General features: G+C 30.0%; 2 protein-coding genes across 4 annotated transcripts; one reads left to right on the top strand and one right to left on the bottom strand.

Moving 5' to 3' along the window:
• Nucleotides 1–988: 988 nt before the first annotated feature.
• LOC114946742 (uncharacterized) lies at nucleotides 989–17,362 on the bottom strand. Of its 2 annotated transcripts, none has more exons than XM_029323391.2 (9): nucleotides 17,012–17,362; nucleotides 7,257–7,706; nucleotides 5,077–6,866; nucleotides 4,276–4,761; nucleotides 3,594–3,771; nucleotides 3,001–3,470; nucleotides 2,501–2,870; nucleotides 2,063–2,390; nucleotides 989–1,981 (listed from the first exon to the last, which is right to left on the bottom strand). In XM_029323391.2, exons 1-9 carry the CDS (start codon nucleotides 17,139–17,141, stop codon nucleotides 1,726–1,728), a joined length of 4,458 nt encoding a protein of 1,485 aa, XP_029179224.2. In that variant the 5' UTR covers nucleotides 17,142–17,362; the 3' UTR covers nucleotides 989–1,725. The 2 variants fall into 2 exon arrangements, with proteins under 2 accessions (XP_029179224.2, XP_029179225.2); XM_029323392.2 differs by having other exon boundaries at nucleotides 3,594–3,744.
• Nucleotides 8,999–16,216, top strand: LOC114946743 (uncharacterized). 2 transcript variants are annotated; one of them, XM_029323394.2, is made up of 11 exons: nucleotides 8,999–9,340; nucleotides 9,602–9,732; nucleotides 10,057–10,154; nucleotides 10,403–10,523; nucleotides 13,189–13,259; nucleotides 13,421–13,570; nucleotides 13,917–14,248; nucleotides 14,860–15,028; nucleotides 15,315–15,438; nucleotides 15,541–15,714; nucleotides 15,887–16,216. In XM_029323394.2, the coding sequence occupies exons 1-11, from the start codon at nucleotides 9,033–9,035 to the stop codon at nucleotides 16,072–16,074; spliced, it is 1,866 nt and encodes a 621-aa protein (XP_029179227.2). In that variant the 5' UTR covers nucleotides 8,999–9,032; the 3' UTR covers nucleotides 16,075–16,216. The 2 variants fall into 2 exon arrangements, with proteins under 2 accessions (XP_029179227.2, XP_029179226.2); XM_029323393.2 differs by having other exon boundaries at nucleotides 13,421–13,771.
• Nucleotides 17,363–17,788: the final 426 nt, after the last annotated feature.

Here is a 17,788-nt window from a genome sequence, read left to right as displayed (position 1 = left end):
ATTTTTATACATGTTTGATTGATTCTCTTACGTATGTAATAAAGATATTTATCTTGAAATTTATGTGCGTTTCAGATAGTTATATTATTAATATTAATGTGATAGAGAGAAGTAACATGAACTTTACATCTCGATGTCTATATATATATATATAGTTTCACGATTCTTGTTATAATTTGACAAAATTACAAAAAGATTGATGTACAACGTGACTTTTCGTGTGCATGATTATTCGCGTGACAATATGGGTTCGGCCGGTACGTATTAAACGCCGTCACGTAAAAGCCGGCACTTAATTTCTCCGCAATTATAACGTATGCGGGTCACCGTGAAACGTGCCGACCGAAAAATCCCTACGTCGAAAGATTTGAAGGGAACATATTTCAAAGTCAGCCCGACTAGATGGTGAGGATATAAAATAGTAGTCGATCAGCGACGTCAACTTTACGGATCGTGCCCACAGCAACCACAGTTGCATGTCGAAAGCGGTGGTGCCTTTCGGAACCGCCGAGAAGCCACGAAGTACCGCGAAAAACTTAGTTTTGCGAGGACGATAAATCATCTTGAAATTCGCCGGGGCTGACAGGCATGTAGTTTTACGAGAGCCTGCACGCAAAATGCAAAGCAGTTTCGAACCTGGTGGGCTTGCACCGCAATTAATTAGCGTTTCGTGATAGCCGTGCATGTGCCGAAGCATTCTCCTTTTTTCTTCTAACCCCGCTAAAGCTGCTCGCGCGATAAGGTGACGCTATTCGCTGATCCAATTGGACATGTAACACCATTTTAAGGAACATATCGGCACTGCTCGACTGCACGATATCAAGATTATTGCCCAACTTTTCCATGATTCTCTGTCACGTGCCGCTATAGCTATACCTGAAATGCACTTGGAATTTATACTGGTAATATCAATCAAATGGTGATTTGCGATAGAACATGTGCGTAAATTTGTAATCGAATTACATGAAGGAATAAAGTCGCGAGAATGTAAAAGAATACAGTAATTTATTAAAATTTACGCATACATAAGAATGAAAATTAGTATTTTTATAATTCGTTTATAAACGAATTATAAAAATTTATATAATCTATATTTTTATTTTCAAATATAAAGTATGTATATTTACATGTTATCTCATATTTGCATATTTTCGTCCCAATATTAATATTTTCTCTCTATCCAACATTTTATACATAGCTCCTGTCATACAACCACAATTGCATATCGCTAAAGTATCAATAATATGTATGTACGAATATGCATATAATAAACATACAAATAAACGCAATGAATAATTATTTAGACAATAAAAATTATTAAAAAATCAAGTTATTTTTAATACTTCTTTATCATTCATTTATATAATATGCTGCTCAACTCAAAGTCGTCAAAAGGATCGATCACATAGGCCGATTTTGTAATATATAATGCGATTAATATTATATGGATATAAATCTTAATTAGCAATTTAATGATAAAAGTTATAAATAATACTAGAACACTGTAAAATACAAAGTTTGATTTTTTTCTTGTATTCTATCTTTTCTTTTTAATATCAATTATTTAGACGCAATCTAATCTTTTTATTTTAAATACAAATCAAAAGTAAATTTAATTTCTCTCTCATTGCAATTTTTTGTTACGTTGACAGATAGATTAATTTTACACTTACATATACTGTATGTTTAAATTAAAAGAGTAAGATAGGGAAGATGTTTCATCTATCATGATTTTGGTACAAAACCAGTCTTAGGTGGTGGACCAACAGGTCTGCCGGATATAGGCACTGTAGGATCTATTCCCATAACAGATGTTCCTACGTTACTTTCATTGTTCGACAACGCAACTGCTAAATTCAAAGATGGCGAAGGGGATACTCTTTCAATTGACATTGTCTGCTGAGGAAGTTGCGCATCCGTCTGAATACCTCTACATCCATATATTTCCTTCAGTATCAAGAGCATAGTATCCTCGGATTCCCTAAAATTAATCAAATAATATTGAAGTTTATGTGCAATAAATATAATATATTTTTTGCAACAAATGTATCACGAAATTTACCAGTAACAGATATGGCTTGTAAGAGCAAAGATATATTCGTTAATATATTCGAAAGGCGCTTCTTGAAGAACGTAATCTATCCTTCGACCACCATTAAGTTTTCCTATTTTTAGATTGGCACCACCATCATCATTGTTATGTTGCTCTGGTACAACAGGCTGCTGCTGCAACTGTTCCTCGACTACTTTATCGATTTCACGTTCCAGAGTTTGATTGTCTGGCTTGTGAAATAAGGCTAACTGATAGAAAGAGTTCCACGTATGTTTCACGGAATCAATTAACTTTTGTTTCAAATCTGCTCCGACTCGTGCCATTGTTTCCTTTAATTCTGCAAATTATAATTATTAATATTAATAAATTTTCCTTTATATATTAAAGTTTCATAAGTCATCATGAATTATTACACACATTATAATAATAAAAAATTTGTAAACTCACCTAAATGCATTCTTTTTCTGCCTTTGTGGTGTGGTATCAGCATAGGACGAAATTTGTGAGCTTCAGGATTAATTAAAGACTCCACTCTGTAAGCTACCGGATCAAAAGGATGAAAGATGTTGAAGAAAGCCGGACAAGTAGGTAGAATAAAATTTTCTCCGAGAGTGTCGATTCCGCGAACAGTTACAAACATTCCAATCGGACTGCCGAGAGCAAAAAAGGCACGCGGATGAAAATTGAGTTGCGGATAATGTATGAAAGGCTGACCAGTTCCTGCCGCGCCCGTTACAACGTAGCTAATCTTTCTACTAAGATTTCTTCTCAAAACAGGCGCCGGCATTTGTTTAATGGGCGCAACATTATCATTTTCCTGCGGTAACATGATAAACGTTTACTACTTCAATATTTTAAGTTGAAGAAATGTATTCAAATATTATCATAAGATCGAGTAATAATTTTTTTAGTAATTTAAAATTAATTTAATAATTTTTTTTACTTACACCGTTCTTATCACTACCAGTATTATCATTGTTTTTCTCTTCTTCTTCTTCTTCTTTTTCTTCTTCCTTCTTTTTAATGGGCTTTTGATGGCACAGTAAATCGAATAAAATTAAACTGCCCAATGAATGACCACCTAAGTATATATCTCCATCAAAGGTAGGATTTCTTTCTTTGAATAAAAAGTGCAATCTATTTATCTCGCTTCCAACGGTGCGCATAATAGTTTGACAATATACGGGACTGGTGTAGAAAAGTATATCGAGCAAAGTATCATTAGTAAAATGTCGTAATTTTGGAATACTCTCCAATGTGATAGATTGCAGCTTTTTGTCAATTCCCGTATCCTCGGAATGAAGCGTTGTATGCCAGGAAATTGGTAAAACTTCTATTCTGTTTACAATTCCTTGTTCACTCGCGGTACGATAATGTGACTGTACCAATTGAAGTGATATACTTCGAAATTCATCAACTGTCATAAAAAAATTAAAATATTAATATCAAAATTATATAACGATATTTTTGAATTTAAAACGAGTAATTATTATAATTAATTTATTAGTATTTAGAATTTATTACATTTTTCACAACTTACCAACTTCTTCTACAGTACGAAATTTTAAATCGCAAACACTTCCAATACCATGAACAAGAAATAGAAGATGATCTACTTTTTCGGGCTCACCCTCATCTATATTGAATTCATCGACTCCTCTTTTAACAACTCTTGGTTTACTTGAAGAACCCTGCAAATATGCACTGTCCTCTGATCCCTGTAGAAATATTAGGATCCACCATTTCAAACAGAACCATGCGTGTAATATAAAAAATAACAGCGTATATCGAAAATAATGTGCATAGTATAAAATAAAATATAATTTTAAAAACAGAGAATATAAAATATTATTCAAACAAGATTAAAAGCTGAAATGTAAATAATAAAGCAAAGCATTTTTAATAATATTAACACTTAAATTACATAACAAAACAAATAATTTTTGACAGCACGTTTTTTAAATAAAATATAATAACATGAAACACTTAATTAGTGACATTGCCAGCAAATTATACAATATTTGAACAACAGTAAATTCTAAAAAACTATAAAAAAATTTCAATATAAATTATTTTTACGTAATTACATTACTTCGTATATTAAGCATAACTTTTATAAAATCAAATGTTCCAATTAAATATTTTGAAATATGTTTAAATTATTTTTTTAAATTTTTTATCGTGTGTATATAAAATTGATTATAAATAGCTCGTTTACTTACTGCACTATTTCCCCAAGATCCTGCTAGATTGGGGGAAGTTGGTTGTAGATAATGAACTTGAACTGTTGCGCTATGGAAGACAACATATTCTCCGTTATTTAAGTCGACTCTTCGATTCCAATTGTTTGCAAGGCATGCTTGCTTATATTCCTCCTCGAGTTTTGCAGCAGTACTCTCGCTGTAAGGAACGTATCTCGATTCGGTTGATCCCTTGAAGAACCAAGAACATCGCCTAACTTCGGTAGATGCACCAGTCCAATACACAGGCGTTCTTTGACGACGTAAAATATCAACGTCATAACGACCACCTTCAGTAGCAACTATGGTTTCAGGCGTAATATCGGTAGAATTATGTACTTCTTCTAACTTTAAACTATCCTGCATGGAGAACGGAAGCCATAGTGTTTTGTTCTCCACCTCTTTGCGGTAGAACCAATGATGATATACCGATCTGTACTGCATATGTTTATCGGAAGATCCAGCAGCCTAAAAAAAGATTTATTTTTTTTAAATATAATAATATATTTCCATGTATTTTTAAAAATAACAAGATAAAACACAAAAAATATATGATTAAAAAATGCTCTACTAATATAAATGCAAGTTACACAAACATCTTAACTGAAAAATTTATTAATAAAGACATAAATAAAAATATAAATTAATTACATACATAAGAAAAGAAATTTAAAAAAATTAACAATATTACTATAGTAATTTGTATTTTACAATATTTTACAATATTTTTATCTAGTCTTATACTTCTAAATTAGAATTATGATATGTATGGGATATTCTTACCAAATTTTGGAAACTTGGTGGAACAGTATCTGGTGTAGTGCGATTAATAGGTGCATTAACCGACATTTGAATAGGGCTAAGTGTGGCTGATCCTGTTGGTTCAGGTATTGGCATTACCATTGAGATTGCAGGTGAAGAATATGCGGTGTTATCTTCATGAGCAGCGTAAGACTGCTGTAACCTACTGGTATTTTTGTACAAAGATGGATTGATTTGATACGACTGCTGTTGAGAAGAGTGTTGATCATATGTATGTGAGAGAGCCTGTTGTGTAGCCAATTTATTCGCAAATTGAGCAGGATTGTACAATACTGGCGCTACTGATAGACCAGGATCGGGCGCAGTATATATTGGCTGATTGGATGTAGTATTTAACACCTGCGATTGAGAAGATTGATCAGCATTCCAAAACGGTGAGTAAGCCGTGGAATCGATCGCTGTAGAACTAAAAGCTGACTTTTCTTGAACTTGCTGCAGATTATTTGTCGCAACAATGGTCTCGTTAACAGGTAGCGTTAAGAGGTTTGGTTGACTAAGAGAAGGATTTATATTTTTCTCCTGAGAAAAATTCAAAAACTTGTCTGGTTTTGTCGATTCGAAAAACACACTTGTCGATTGCTCCGTTGGTTTTGGCGTATTGTAGACAGTGGGAGGCAGTAGTAGAAGTTGAGGCGCTACGTAATTTAAGTTTGATTTTTGATCTGCGGGCTTGTCTGCATAAAAAGCGGAGCTTGGCATAGATGTCGATTGCAATTGGAAATATTGAGGTAAATGTGTGTTCACTTCCGCCGTTTGGATATCTGTTACATTCGGAATGTTATCGGCTGTATGTACTTTCGAGCAGATTACCGATTCTGCCGCTGGCTCTTGCCCAAGAAATACGTCACTCCAAGTGTCATTTCCAGGCTGAGCGGTTTTCTCTTGAACGTCATTCAACTTTGCCTTGTATGATTCATCGATGAACTCATTTGTAGCCAGCGGCGTCTCACTCTGCGATTCGAAAGATTTCGTTAATTCAGTAGTGACGTTGGATGAAATCTCATCAATGTTTGACAAATTTTCGGAAGTTGTTACACAGGAAGAATCTTCTTTTTGCTCTGCAAGTAAATTTTCCAACTTTTCTGTCACCTTAGCTGCTGATACCGGCGTAAAAGTCGCTTTTGTTTCCTCTGATATCGATGACGGCTTATACGCAGATTCTGTAGTCGTCTCGGAAATACTGTTTCTCGAAAATTCCGACGATAAATTTAGTTGATTTGGGTTCCGAAACGCGGCCACTTCTCTATCTAAACTAGATGTTGGTAAGATATCTCGATTCACGTAAGGGAAGCCAGGCAATGAGATATTCGCCGGAGTGTTTTGTGGCGTTACGGGCTCTAATATTTGCGCAGGTATTGGTCTTGATAACGACGAAACAAATTGCGATGGCGTAGATGCGGAAGAATTATCAGAAAATTTATTTTGAGTTGTGGATGTTACGGATGACTTATACGCTGTTTCTGTTGCAACTGAATTGGATTGAAATGAGCTACGAAGAGAATTATTCCCCGATAGTTGCTCAAACTTTGGAAGCTGTTCGGGTAAAGAGCTAGTCTGCTGTACGCTCGAATTATTACCTTGTACCGATCCTTCCGACTTAAATGGATTTAAAATAGTCGGCGGCGCAGACACATTTTGAGTAGGGAAGAATGTTTGTGCCGTTGGGTTCGACTTTGCGTTGTTGGACGTTAAATCAGGCGGAGGTGCATACTTCAGACGTCGTTGATTACCAAGTCGATAAGAAACAGGCGCTTTAAAAAAAGAAAGATAATTAATTCTTAAAAAATGCACTTGAAGCATAATGTCTTTTGATATATAATAAAAAAATAAGTCAAAGAAGGAAAATTAATTATATGCGTATGTAAGCAGCACTTAGAAAATTAATATTAAAAAATTGACCTTAGGTTTTTACTATTTAAGATTTCTTGGAATTGTTTTGTATTTTCTATATATCGCTGAATTATTTATTTATATATTACGACTATTATGTAATTGATTAAAGATTTAATTATAAATTAACATAATATCAAGTTGTTAATAATATAATTATGTTAGTCGAGATATAATTTTACTTACGAATAATTATATGCATATATATAATTTTAAACATTAATATATATCTATATAATTTAGACACTTACTATAACCAGATTGAGGTAAACTCGGCGGAACTGCAGGTTGCGGAGAAGTCGATACAGTATCTGTGGGACCGAAAGCAGCAAATCCTGATAAGTTTGTATTTCGAGGATCTTGAGGATTTATCCCTAAGAATCCTGGTATTTCCGATTGAGAACCATGATGCCCTTGAGAGGATATGTAAGAATTAGGTTCGTGTATCACTCTGCTTGAGGTGTTCTCAGGTGTTTGATTAATTTGCGATCCCGTGTCGGTATTACTTGATGACAGCGACAAGTTTGGTAGAGAAGAAAGGATTGATGTAAAATATCCTGATTTTGTTGGTTGATTCACTGTATCCTTACTCTCTTTTGATTGAAAAGATGCATCCGTGGGAGAATTCTCCTGTGCTTTTGATGGAGATTGAGATTGAATATTAGCCGGCTTCTGTCCTATGAAGTTGTCGAGCTCGGCATCTAAAAAAAAAAATCAATTTACAATTTAATTATCGATTTCTAATGTATTTTTTTTTTAATATATTTGATTCTGTAACGTGTTTGTATATATTTGTATGCAAGAAAATATATTTTTATATACAAATATATATGTAAGAAAATATTGCTCTTACAGTTATTACAAACGTTATGCGTATAAACATAGAAAAAAATTATTTTTTACAATAAAACATAGAAAAAAATGATTTATTACAATAAAAAAAATATATCGCAAAATAAATTTTGTAAATAAATTTTTACGAATGTTTTACTTCCAAATTTAGAAAAATTCTTAAGCTAGTCAGAAATTTAAAAATACATATATTTAATTATTTTTAGTTAATCAGATATAATAACGTGTCCACAAAATGCCTTCCTTTCAACAAGTAAATTTTCCATGTTATTCATGAATTGTCAATATTAGACAGGATGCAATGAACGTAAAAACCAATGACAAAGATAATGGTAATCGATAATACTCTTATTCTTTAACGCAGTTGGTTAGAGCATTTCGAGAGACTTTGAATTATTTTTTGATGTTTTTACGTTGACATATTTTATTTTTAGGTACAAATCCTCAGATATAATTCAAAACAATTAATAATAACATTCACGAAATTAAGAAAAAAACTTATGAAGAGTTTTCAAACCTTACATATTCTTATTATTTGGATACTTATTTTCTTCATTAAATTATTATAAAAAACAAACAATTTGTACATTAATAAAACTATACTGTTGCCTGTATCTATTCAATAAAAAGATTTATTTATGTTATACATAATCATAGAAATGTGTACAGTATTATATTATATTTAATATAAAATATAATAATTTTATTTAATACATATTAATTAAAGAAAAGTATCTAATTAGTAGTAAAAATCTTATTATTATAAATAATTAACTTAAAAAATATTGTTTTACTTTTTGTTTTATAGAAAAATGTTTATCAATTTTTCTCAATATAACTTTGAAACACGGAAATATGCATATTATCTCATAAATACTAATCCTATTATTTCAATCAGAAAGCATTTAATCTGAGATAATCAGGATATTAAATGCTACAATATTTATAACTTTATCCAACTATTGTGTATCAAGCTTTACTCATAACGAGATATCTTTGATTGTGCAACGACGCACGTTAACACCTAAATTTACTTTTGCGCTTGTGTTATCGTCAATGTAATTGAAGACATGTTACCTCTTTTGTAAACTTACGCGGACGCGCGAAACTTTATAAGTATGCCTCACAATTTTACGTCTAGTCTTTCTGTCGAGTCTTTTCCTTGCACCTACGGCATGGAATCACGCGTGTTCTGGTTTTTTGTGATTTATGTGAGTTGCATTTTACGCAAAAATGCATTCGGTGAATCAACGTTCGCAAATAGTTCCATGTCAATTAATAACACTTCTCAACCAAATGAGAACATGCTCAAAACAGGAAATATATATATACGAACCGCGGAATCAATCGAAACGAAAACGAAATTGAATGGAATTACTCTAAAAACTGAATGTTCTGAATTTGAGATTCCATTAGAAACTCCGAAAAATCTATCACAGATGATGAAAATTTTGAGTGATTTCTTGAAAGCAAAATGTCCTAGGTTTGTTATATTAATTTATGTGATAGATTTATGTTTTAATACAATTAATAATAAGAATATTTATACATATATATATATATATAGAGAGAGAGAAAATTTTCGTTATTTTTATCATGTTTCAAAGTTGCTTATAAATACATATAAATTGCTTATAGATGTTATTTTAATATGCGGACATAAATATAAAACTCCAATAAAAATTTTATTTAAAAAAAACTAATATTTTTTTAAATTAAAAAAACAAAATATTTCTGTTAAAAGGTACTGCATAAAAAAAGAACAGATGGAAACAGATGGCAAAAATAATTCTGTTATTGATGACATTAATCTTTTCTTGTTTTTCGCCACAAATGAAAGTGAAGGGGATGATAATATCAACGTAACGATATTACGTAAATAATTTTTTTAAATTATCAATAATATTGACATTGCTTATCATATTTGATTGAATATTGACGTATATGAGTTCTACAAATTACGCTATTGCTCTTATTGCACAATTAAATTATTTTTTATTTTTAATTATTTTAAATATAAGAGATAAGATTACAACATGCGACATACAGTAATAATAATGATCTTATTATAAAGAGTATGTTGAGCAATGCATGTCAGAATAAATTAATTTCAAAAATCAAATTATATACAATGTATGTGTGAATTTCATTTAACTATTTTTATATAATTATTTCATAAAATTATTTTTTACATTTTAGATGAAAGATATTGTTTATTGGATAATAGTCCAAATATGAAGATAACAAGACATTTATCTATATATAATAGAAATTTAACTGTTTTAGACAATTGTGAAGTAAGTTATTTTTCGAAAAACAAGATAGAAAATTTTTATAAATGTTTATCACATAGTTATTATATATTTATTTATATATTTATTTTTATTTGTACTGTAATATTATAAATATATAAAAAAGTTGATCGATCGACAAATTATTATGACAAATTTTACTCATATTTAAATTTTAATCAAAGCATTAAAATCTCTTTTAATATAGAAATGCATGTACTTTGAGAAAGAATTTATAAAATATGTATTTGCAGAAAAAAAAATTAGTGCACGGAATTAATCTGAGCGAATATACTAAAATTTTCATAGATGTCAATGTAGCTAAAATTATAATCAAAATTTTGGAAAATTTTACGTATGCAGTTTCGAGCACAAGTAAGTACACATATACGCACACGCAAGCTTTGTTTCTTTATTTTTAAATACGAGAAAAATATAGAGTTATATTTTTTAAATGTATGCGTTTTTAAATATTTATGTAATTCCACATATACATTTATCCATTCATGAAAAGCATTTATGCCAACGTTTACAATATATCGAAAAAATATACTTAATTGAAATACTTGGTTGACATTAAATAAAATTAATTAATTTTAACTTTGTAATTCAAATAACAGTACATATACGCGATTAATTTATGTGGTATAAAAATATTGCACCAATATTTATTATTTTACTCATGCAATGATGGCTTTTTTAATTCCCTATATCACAACCTTCTTCTATTCACAAACATATATTTTGTGCAAGTAAAGTTTTATCTAAACTGTGTAACAAATTGTAGGTTGTATCATACTTATTTTTTATTGATTTATTTTTCGATTATTAGATGTATTATATAGAACGATGTCGCTACGTCTAACCTTTATATTCCAAGGACAATATTGACCGGATGATTGCTTGCTTAATATTCGTCGTATTACATTGAGTAGCCACATCACACAAGAATTCATACCTTCATTCATTCTAAATATTTTAATTATTAACTAATAGATAAAATTTATCTTCTCTGTCATAAAATCCTTACAATCGGTCATTCAACTCTCAGCTTAAAATAATTCAAAGAAATAAATCTTAATAATTTTCTTTTCGATGGATTATGATCGTTTACTATCAATTTTAATTTATTATCCGAGTCAACGAGATGTTTACACCGAAAACACTTTTCACTTTCAATATGCACATTAACAGACAAGACGACGCGAAGACCAGGAATAATGTTGTTGGCATGTACACACGACGTAAAAAGGGGTAGTTATCGACGCGCGCAACCTGCCACCAAGAGGGTGGTGCATGAAGCTAACAAGGGTGGGAAATTTGAAATACAAAACTTTGACGTAATCGCTTTCTTTGGAACGGATAAAAATAATGTCACAAAGAATATTAAACTACTGAATCATCGAAATAAACTTTGATCATACAGCGATAATCATATCTCAGACAGCACCAAGTTCAAAACTGGCGCATAAGATATCATTAAGAAATCTTTAAGACAATTTTATATAAGAAATCTTATGATATGATATCCAAAAAATATCTTAAAGATTTCTTAAAGATATCTTATGCGCCGATTTTGGATTTGGTGCTGTCTGGGATATAATAATATAACATATAATTATAATAATTTCAAAATCTTTTTACTAATCATTACATTTATAAATATAAATATGATAATTTAAATAAAAACTCTGTGTGAAATGCAATATAATTATAAATTCAGTAAAAAAATCTAAAAAATTTTAAAAATTAGAAGTATCATACACATTAATAATAAAAAATCAAACACATCTTGTAAAGGAAAAGGCAATTTTGTAATGCATACCTTGTAATTCAAGTTGTGTTCCAAAAGGAATTAGAAAAATAAATAAATTGCGCACCAATTTATTATCTACATAATGTTAATTAATAATAGAATTAGAAATCAAGTGAAACAACGTCACGCAACTACTACTTTTTTTACAGCTGTGTATAAGAATTGGAAAAATTGACGTATCACAATGACTAATAATAATAAATGAATAATCAGGTTTTTTTAGAATCAGAAAGAGAAGACACTCACACTTTTAGTTTACACGAATAAAATCACGATTCAATCATTAATAAAACACGAGTTGCTTTTGAGTTCACACACGTATTCCCGTGCGGCTGCCAACTTCCTCGTAATACGGCAGCCATCTCACAACTGTTAGTCCGTCGGTTTCTGGCTCACAAATATACACAAGATTGTGCAATTCACTCGTTGCACTTTGACCACAGCTCTCGCTAATTTCCTCTATCTCATTTATTCTCGCTCAATTTGCATTCTTAGCTATACTCGTTTTGCAGAAGAAAAACGAGATTGTAATAAAAAATTATTTTGTTTCTTACCGTGACGTTTAAGATAAAGCTGAAGGAGAAAAGAAACTGATATGCATTCGATTATACACGTATATGTGCAATTGTTAAAAACCACGGATGATTTCTTGCAAACAAAATTTACACTATTCTCGTCAGGCCGTTGAATCTCTCGAACCTTTGCCAAATTTATTATTATTCCAGTGAATATTTTTAACCAATCTACGAAGTATCCTTGTTGGTGTAATTTTAACAAAATTAATTGTAGTTTTGAAAAAATGACTATAATTATTTCAATGCTTCTCTATTATCATATATGATCATATATACTTCTTAGAATTCTCTTAATATTTATGGCTTTGTATTATATTTTTAGTAATTTTTTTTACTTTCCAATGCCGTGACAAACTTCAATAGAATTATATTGCTTTCACTTTTGTAGGCATCAGAAAATTAAATAAAGTCTTTGCAGGCGAAAGTTCTGATCATTATGCGCGCATCAAAAAGATAAATAAAATAAATTCCAGTTGAAATATTGCGTGTATTATTAGCAAACTTTTAAATATTATTATAATACGTAGAATATTGAATATATGATAAAATACAAAATGCGAAAAGAATCTAATATTACTACAATATTTAATATTATTTGTAATATTGTATATTCAAGAAATATGTTATTATAAATTCTTATTTTTTTTAGAAATCAATACAGAAAACAATTTTAATAAGACATCAGAGAATACACAAAGAGACAGTACAACAACGACTGATGTAAGTAGAAAAGTAAAGAATTCAATAATTATAAAAAAAATAAGTTAAATAGCAACATATTATCTTTTTGCATGTGATTTTACATTTATCATACATAATCATCAAAATATACAAATATACTTTTTAAAATTAATCATTAAAATTATGGATATATTCTATAGGACGCTCAAGAGAATATTGGCAACAATCAAACCAATATATATTTTGCACACACAATTCCTTTGGTAAATTCTAAAATTAATAAAAGACTAACAGGGAGAGAGTTTGTGCACGTGTTCGAGAGATCGGCAGAAATTGTGGATGAAAAAGAAGTAAATAAAAAAAATAACGCTGAAACAATGACAAACGATTTTTCTGATGTATTACTGCCTTCAATCGCGTCTGTCGCGAAAAACAAAAATTACTCCATTTTCTCTCTACATAATAATTCTTTGACTAGTTATGGTGATTTTAAAATTCCACAAAATGCATCTAAAAATATTAAGATATTCAATGAAAAAATATTTGCCCTAGTAAGGATATAAAACTTTGATAAGTATAAAATATATATACACAAGTATTATCTTTCTTTCTCTCGCTCTCTCTTTTTTTCTTTATTACTTTATTATGAGAAAAGAGTTATTATAATATAAAATAAATAAAATTTTTATAATGCAGGATCAAGAACAGAAAATTCAACCGCGATCATCAGAAATTGCATCGTTAAATGAAGATATCGAGATGAAATTATCCACTGGAAATGATATATTGATGCAAATACAAAATAACGATCAAGATTTTTCAGCACAATTTGCTCAAAATATTGGAGATGCTTCTTTTGAAAGAAAAAAGATAGTTCTAGATGTTAATGTTAAAAGCAACTTGATTGCTGTACCAGGAACAAATCATAGAGTGCTATTTGATTTAACAAATAATTGCGTATTTCCAGTGAAGTATGCAATTCAAGCGAGAAGTTCGCCATTTAGAATAATTAATGTACAACCAATTAAGTACGTAAAATCAGTTAAGAAAAATAAGTAAAGATTAACTTTAAATTTAACATATATAAGATAGGCAATAAGAGCCAAATCGCGGATGACAGTGCGTTATTCTAAACGAAACTAAATTTTTTCGTTAGAATTAAATACCTGTGCACAAGGCACCAAATTTTTACTTGGACACGGCCAAGATATAAAATTGGAATAATCTCTACAAGAGATTTTTAATTCCATGTATCCCCTATTCCCCCTAAAGAAATAAAGTGCGAGAGAGAAATATAGATCCGAAAGTCGCAGAATCGGGAATCGAACCCGAGACCTTTCGCTTGCCGGGCGACTGCTCTTCCAACTGAGCTATTCAGATCCTTTCGATTCTATACTTTTCTCTGTTATATATATTAATGTTGGTAAATAAAGATTAACTTGTTTTTAGAAAAATTTAAACGAGGATATTTTGGCCATTATGATAAAAAATAAGCTCTGATGTATATACGATGTATATATAATATTTACGATTTATATATAATTATGCATAGTATTTACTGTTAATACTAGTATATGAAAGCATTTGTGCTTTATCTTTGTTTTTGAAATCTATTTATCTTTATTAATTTATACAACAGCTTATGGCTATATCCAGGACAGACAAATTATGTGGCTGTGGATATAGTTGTACCATTGGATACCCCAGACGCTAGTGTCAACACTCTTACGTTGGCAATTTTAGGTACGGAAATACCAGAGAAGACTGTAAATATTTATGTTCAAAAATATGCAACTTCCAAGATAAAAGTAAGTGAAAATATAACCAATTATACAATTCTAGAATTCTTTCATATATCAAGAATTCGATTATTTTTTTTTTTTTTTCATATATGTATAAATTTTTTTTAATTTAAAGAAATAGTAATGTAAAAAAATAATACAAAATAATATAAGAATCATAATAATAAATAAATCATGTACAAGTTACGATAGATAAATCACGCGCGTGTTACGATATATTCAAATATTATATTTACATTTTATACTAATTAGTATTAATACATATCCATAATTTTTTTCTATTTTTATTTAGGGTGATGATGTTAAACCGACAATCGACTATTATTACAACAGTAATTGTGCTGGTAAACTAGATAAAGATCGTTGTGAAAAAACATTTTGGAGTGCTGACATCGTCGTTCAAGACTTTGATTCAGGTATTCAATGATATTTGGCAATATGGATGGATAACCTATATACATATAATTAAATGAAACCGAAAAATTCTATTTAATTGAATCGCAATTTTTTCTTCTTAGGTTTAAAACGCGTAATATCAACTCCGAATGGATTATATTTACGCACAAAATTTATAAGCGGCACGAAAGATCGTGTTACATTTTACTATTTATCGAATTGTTGCTCCACAACAGCTACTATTACAGCGGTAGATATCTTCGACAATCAGCATGTTCATTCAATCGATGTGACAGGTATATTTTAACATTATTTATTTTAATATTTTTTATACGCGAGAAATTTCTCGTAAATTTGACACATAAATCTAATAAAAATTTATGATAAATATAAGATGTAGTAAATGTAAAAATGGTATGATTGTATGTTGATATCAAAAGATCAAATGTCATGGTGAAATTATTACAGTTTGGGACAATCTATCACAAGGAGAGATAGCAGCTATCGTACTTGGTGCATTACTACTCCTTTTTCTTATAATTATCCTCATTATTGCAATAATTTATTGCGTACGAAGAAGGAATAGTCACGATATGCCTTATACACAAAGATACGGTTCAAGACCGCCTGCTAGATCCGAAAGAACAAGTTTTTAACAATAAGTTTAATGAGAAAATTAAGTATCATTATCAAAACTAATTATCATAAAAATTGTATATTAAACTAAAATATATATCATTTAGTGTATATATAGAGCATTCAAATAAATTTATATATTATAAAATATAATTATAACATACACGCACATTTTATATATTAGAAAATTTAACTTACATTAATGTATATTAGAAAATATACTGTGTAAAAAATTGTAACTTTCTACATTTTGTTGTATTTTAAGTTGGAAAAAAATTATTTATTTAATTACTATTTAATTATTATTTAATAAAAAACAGCCATTTTTAACTTATATTAAATATATTTATAAATTTTTTTGTTTATTAGATTCTTGCAAATTTGTCTATACCAATTCGTTTAAATTGCTTATTTTAAAGGTTAAATATCTCGTTAATATTTTAGACATTACACAAAGAAAGCATATAAATGACTGAATCTTCTCATATATTGATCTTTGTACCATTATTTAAGTTTTTATACCTACATATGCTTTACGCGACTATGTAAATCCGGACATGACTAAATGCGGGCATGATCAAACAGATATACTGCACTATATATCTAAATATATATGAAATGTTATGCAAACTATTCAGGGACTTTTATCACACATACTGTCACTTTTCTCTGTAATATCGACTGCGCAAATGATGAAGGAATAACCCGAATAACAGATGTTTGCCAACGAATGCATTCTGACAAAGATATGCGAAGAAGATCGAACGCAGTAAAACGGAGTAAAACGGAGCAAGCGAAACACAATGAGTTACTTCCTTGAAGAATTATTTCTCATGATTACTCCCTTACAAATCTCACTTTGGAATCGATTGCTATCTAATTTTCTGTATTATCAGGTCAAATAATATGCAACATTTGTTGAACCTCGCCCAAGGCTTATCGTTGAACTAAACTCACCATCTCGGAGCTCAACGGACGCAGGTCTAACTGGTACTAGCAATGTATTCTCCGCGTAATTGTCGAAAGAGAAACCAGGACCAGCAGCGGACAACAACGGGTTTTTCACTTTACGCGATGCGTTGTTCATGTTCACTATGATGTAAGAATCCACACAATCCGCGGTAGCACTGACATTTAAACGTAAATAAATACGTGGGACTTTGAAATATCAAATCCTTATCAAATGCAAACCCACACTATCTTTATTGTCCACGTAAGCATACGCCTTTCAGCCTATTTGAGAGTGAACACGTTGCGTTGAATTCTGTTTCTTCGTGCTCTTATGGAGCGTGTGACTTTCTTGGACAATCGTCGACTACATTTAGGAAGTTTTGTATGTTTCCATTTTTACATTGGTATTATATCTAGGGGTATATCAAAGATGGCGCTAGACTTCAGCATATTTGTATATCAATCAATAAGTATATCAGATGCAAAAATTAAAAAATGCATATGTCAAATGCTTTGAGCCAAAGATACAAATTTTATTGATTCATTATAAATAAAATCAGCAGAGAAAATAATAAAGAATAGAGTATTGCATCTTAAGAATTTATAGAAGTTATTGTACTTTATTATGTCATGTAAACAATTAAATGAAATAATAATTAATGTTTAAACAAATATTTTAACAAAAATTTTCTCGTAATATCATATATAATACACAGTATATTTTTTCCTCCTTATTTGTTTGTTTAAGATATGTTGCATTGGAAAAATATGTTCGCTTTATTT

This window comes from Nylanderia fulva, unplaced genomic scaffold (assembly GCF_048542155.1).
Source record: "Nylanderia fulva isolate GAGA-0341 unplaced genomic scaffold, ASM4854215v1 Scaffold33, whole genome shotgun sequence".
Classification (NCBI taxonomy): domain Eukaryota; kingdom Metazoa; phylum Arthropoda; class Insecta; order Hymenoptera; family Formicidae; genus Nylanderia; species Nylanderia fulva.
Note: the sequence above shows the minus strand (reverse complement) of the source record. Positions and strands in the feature narration are given on the sequence as shown.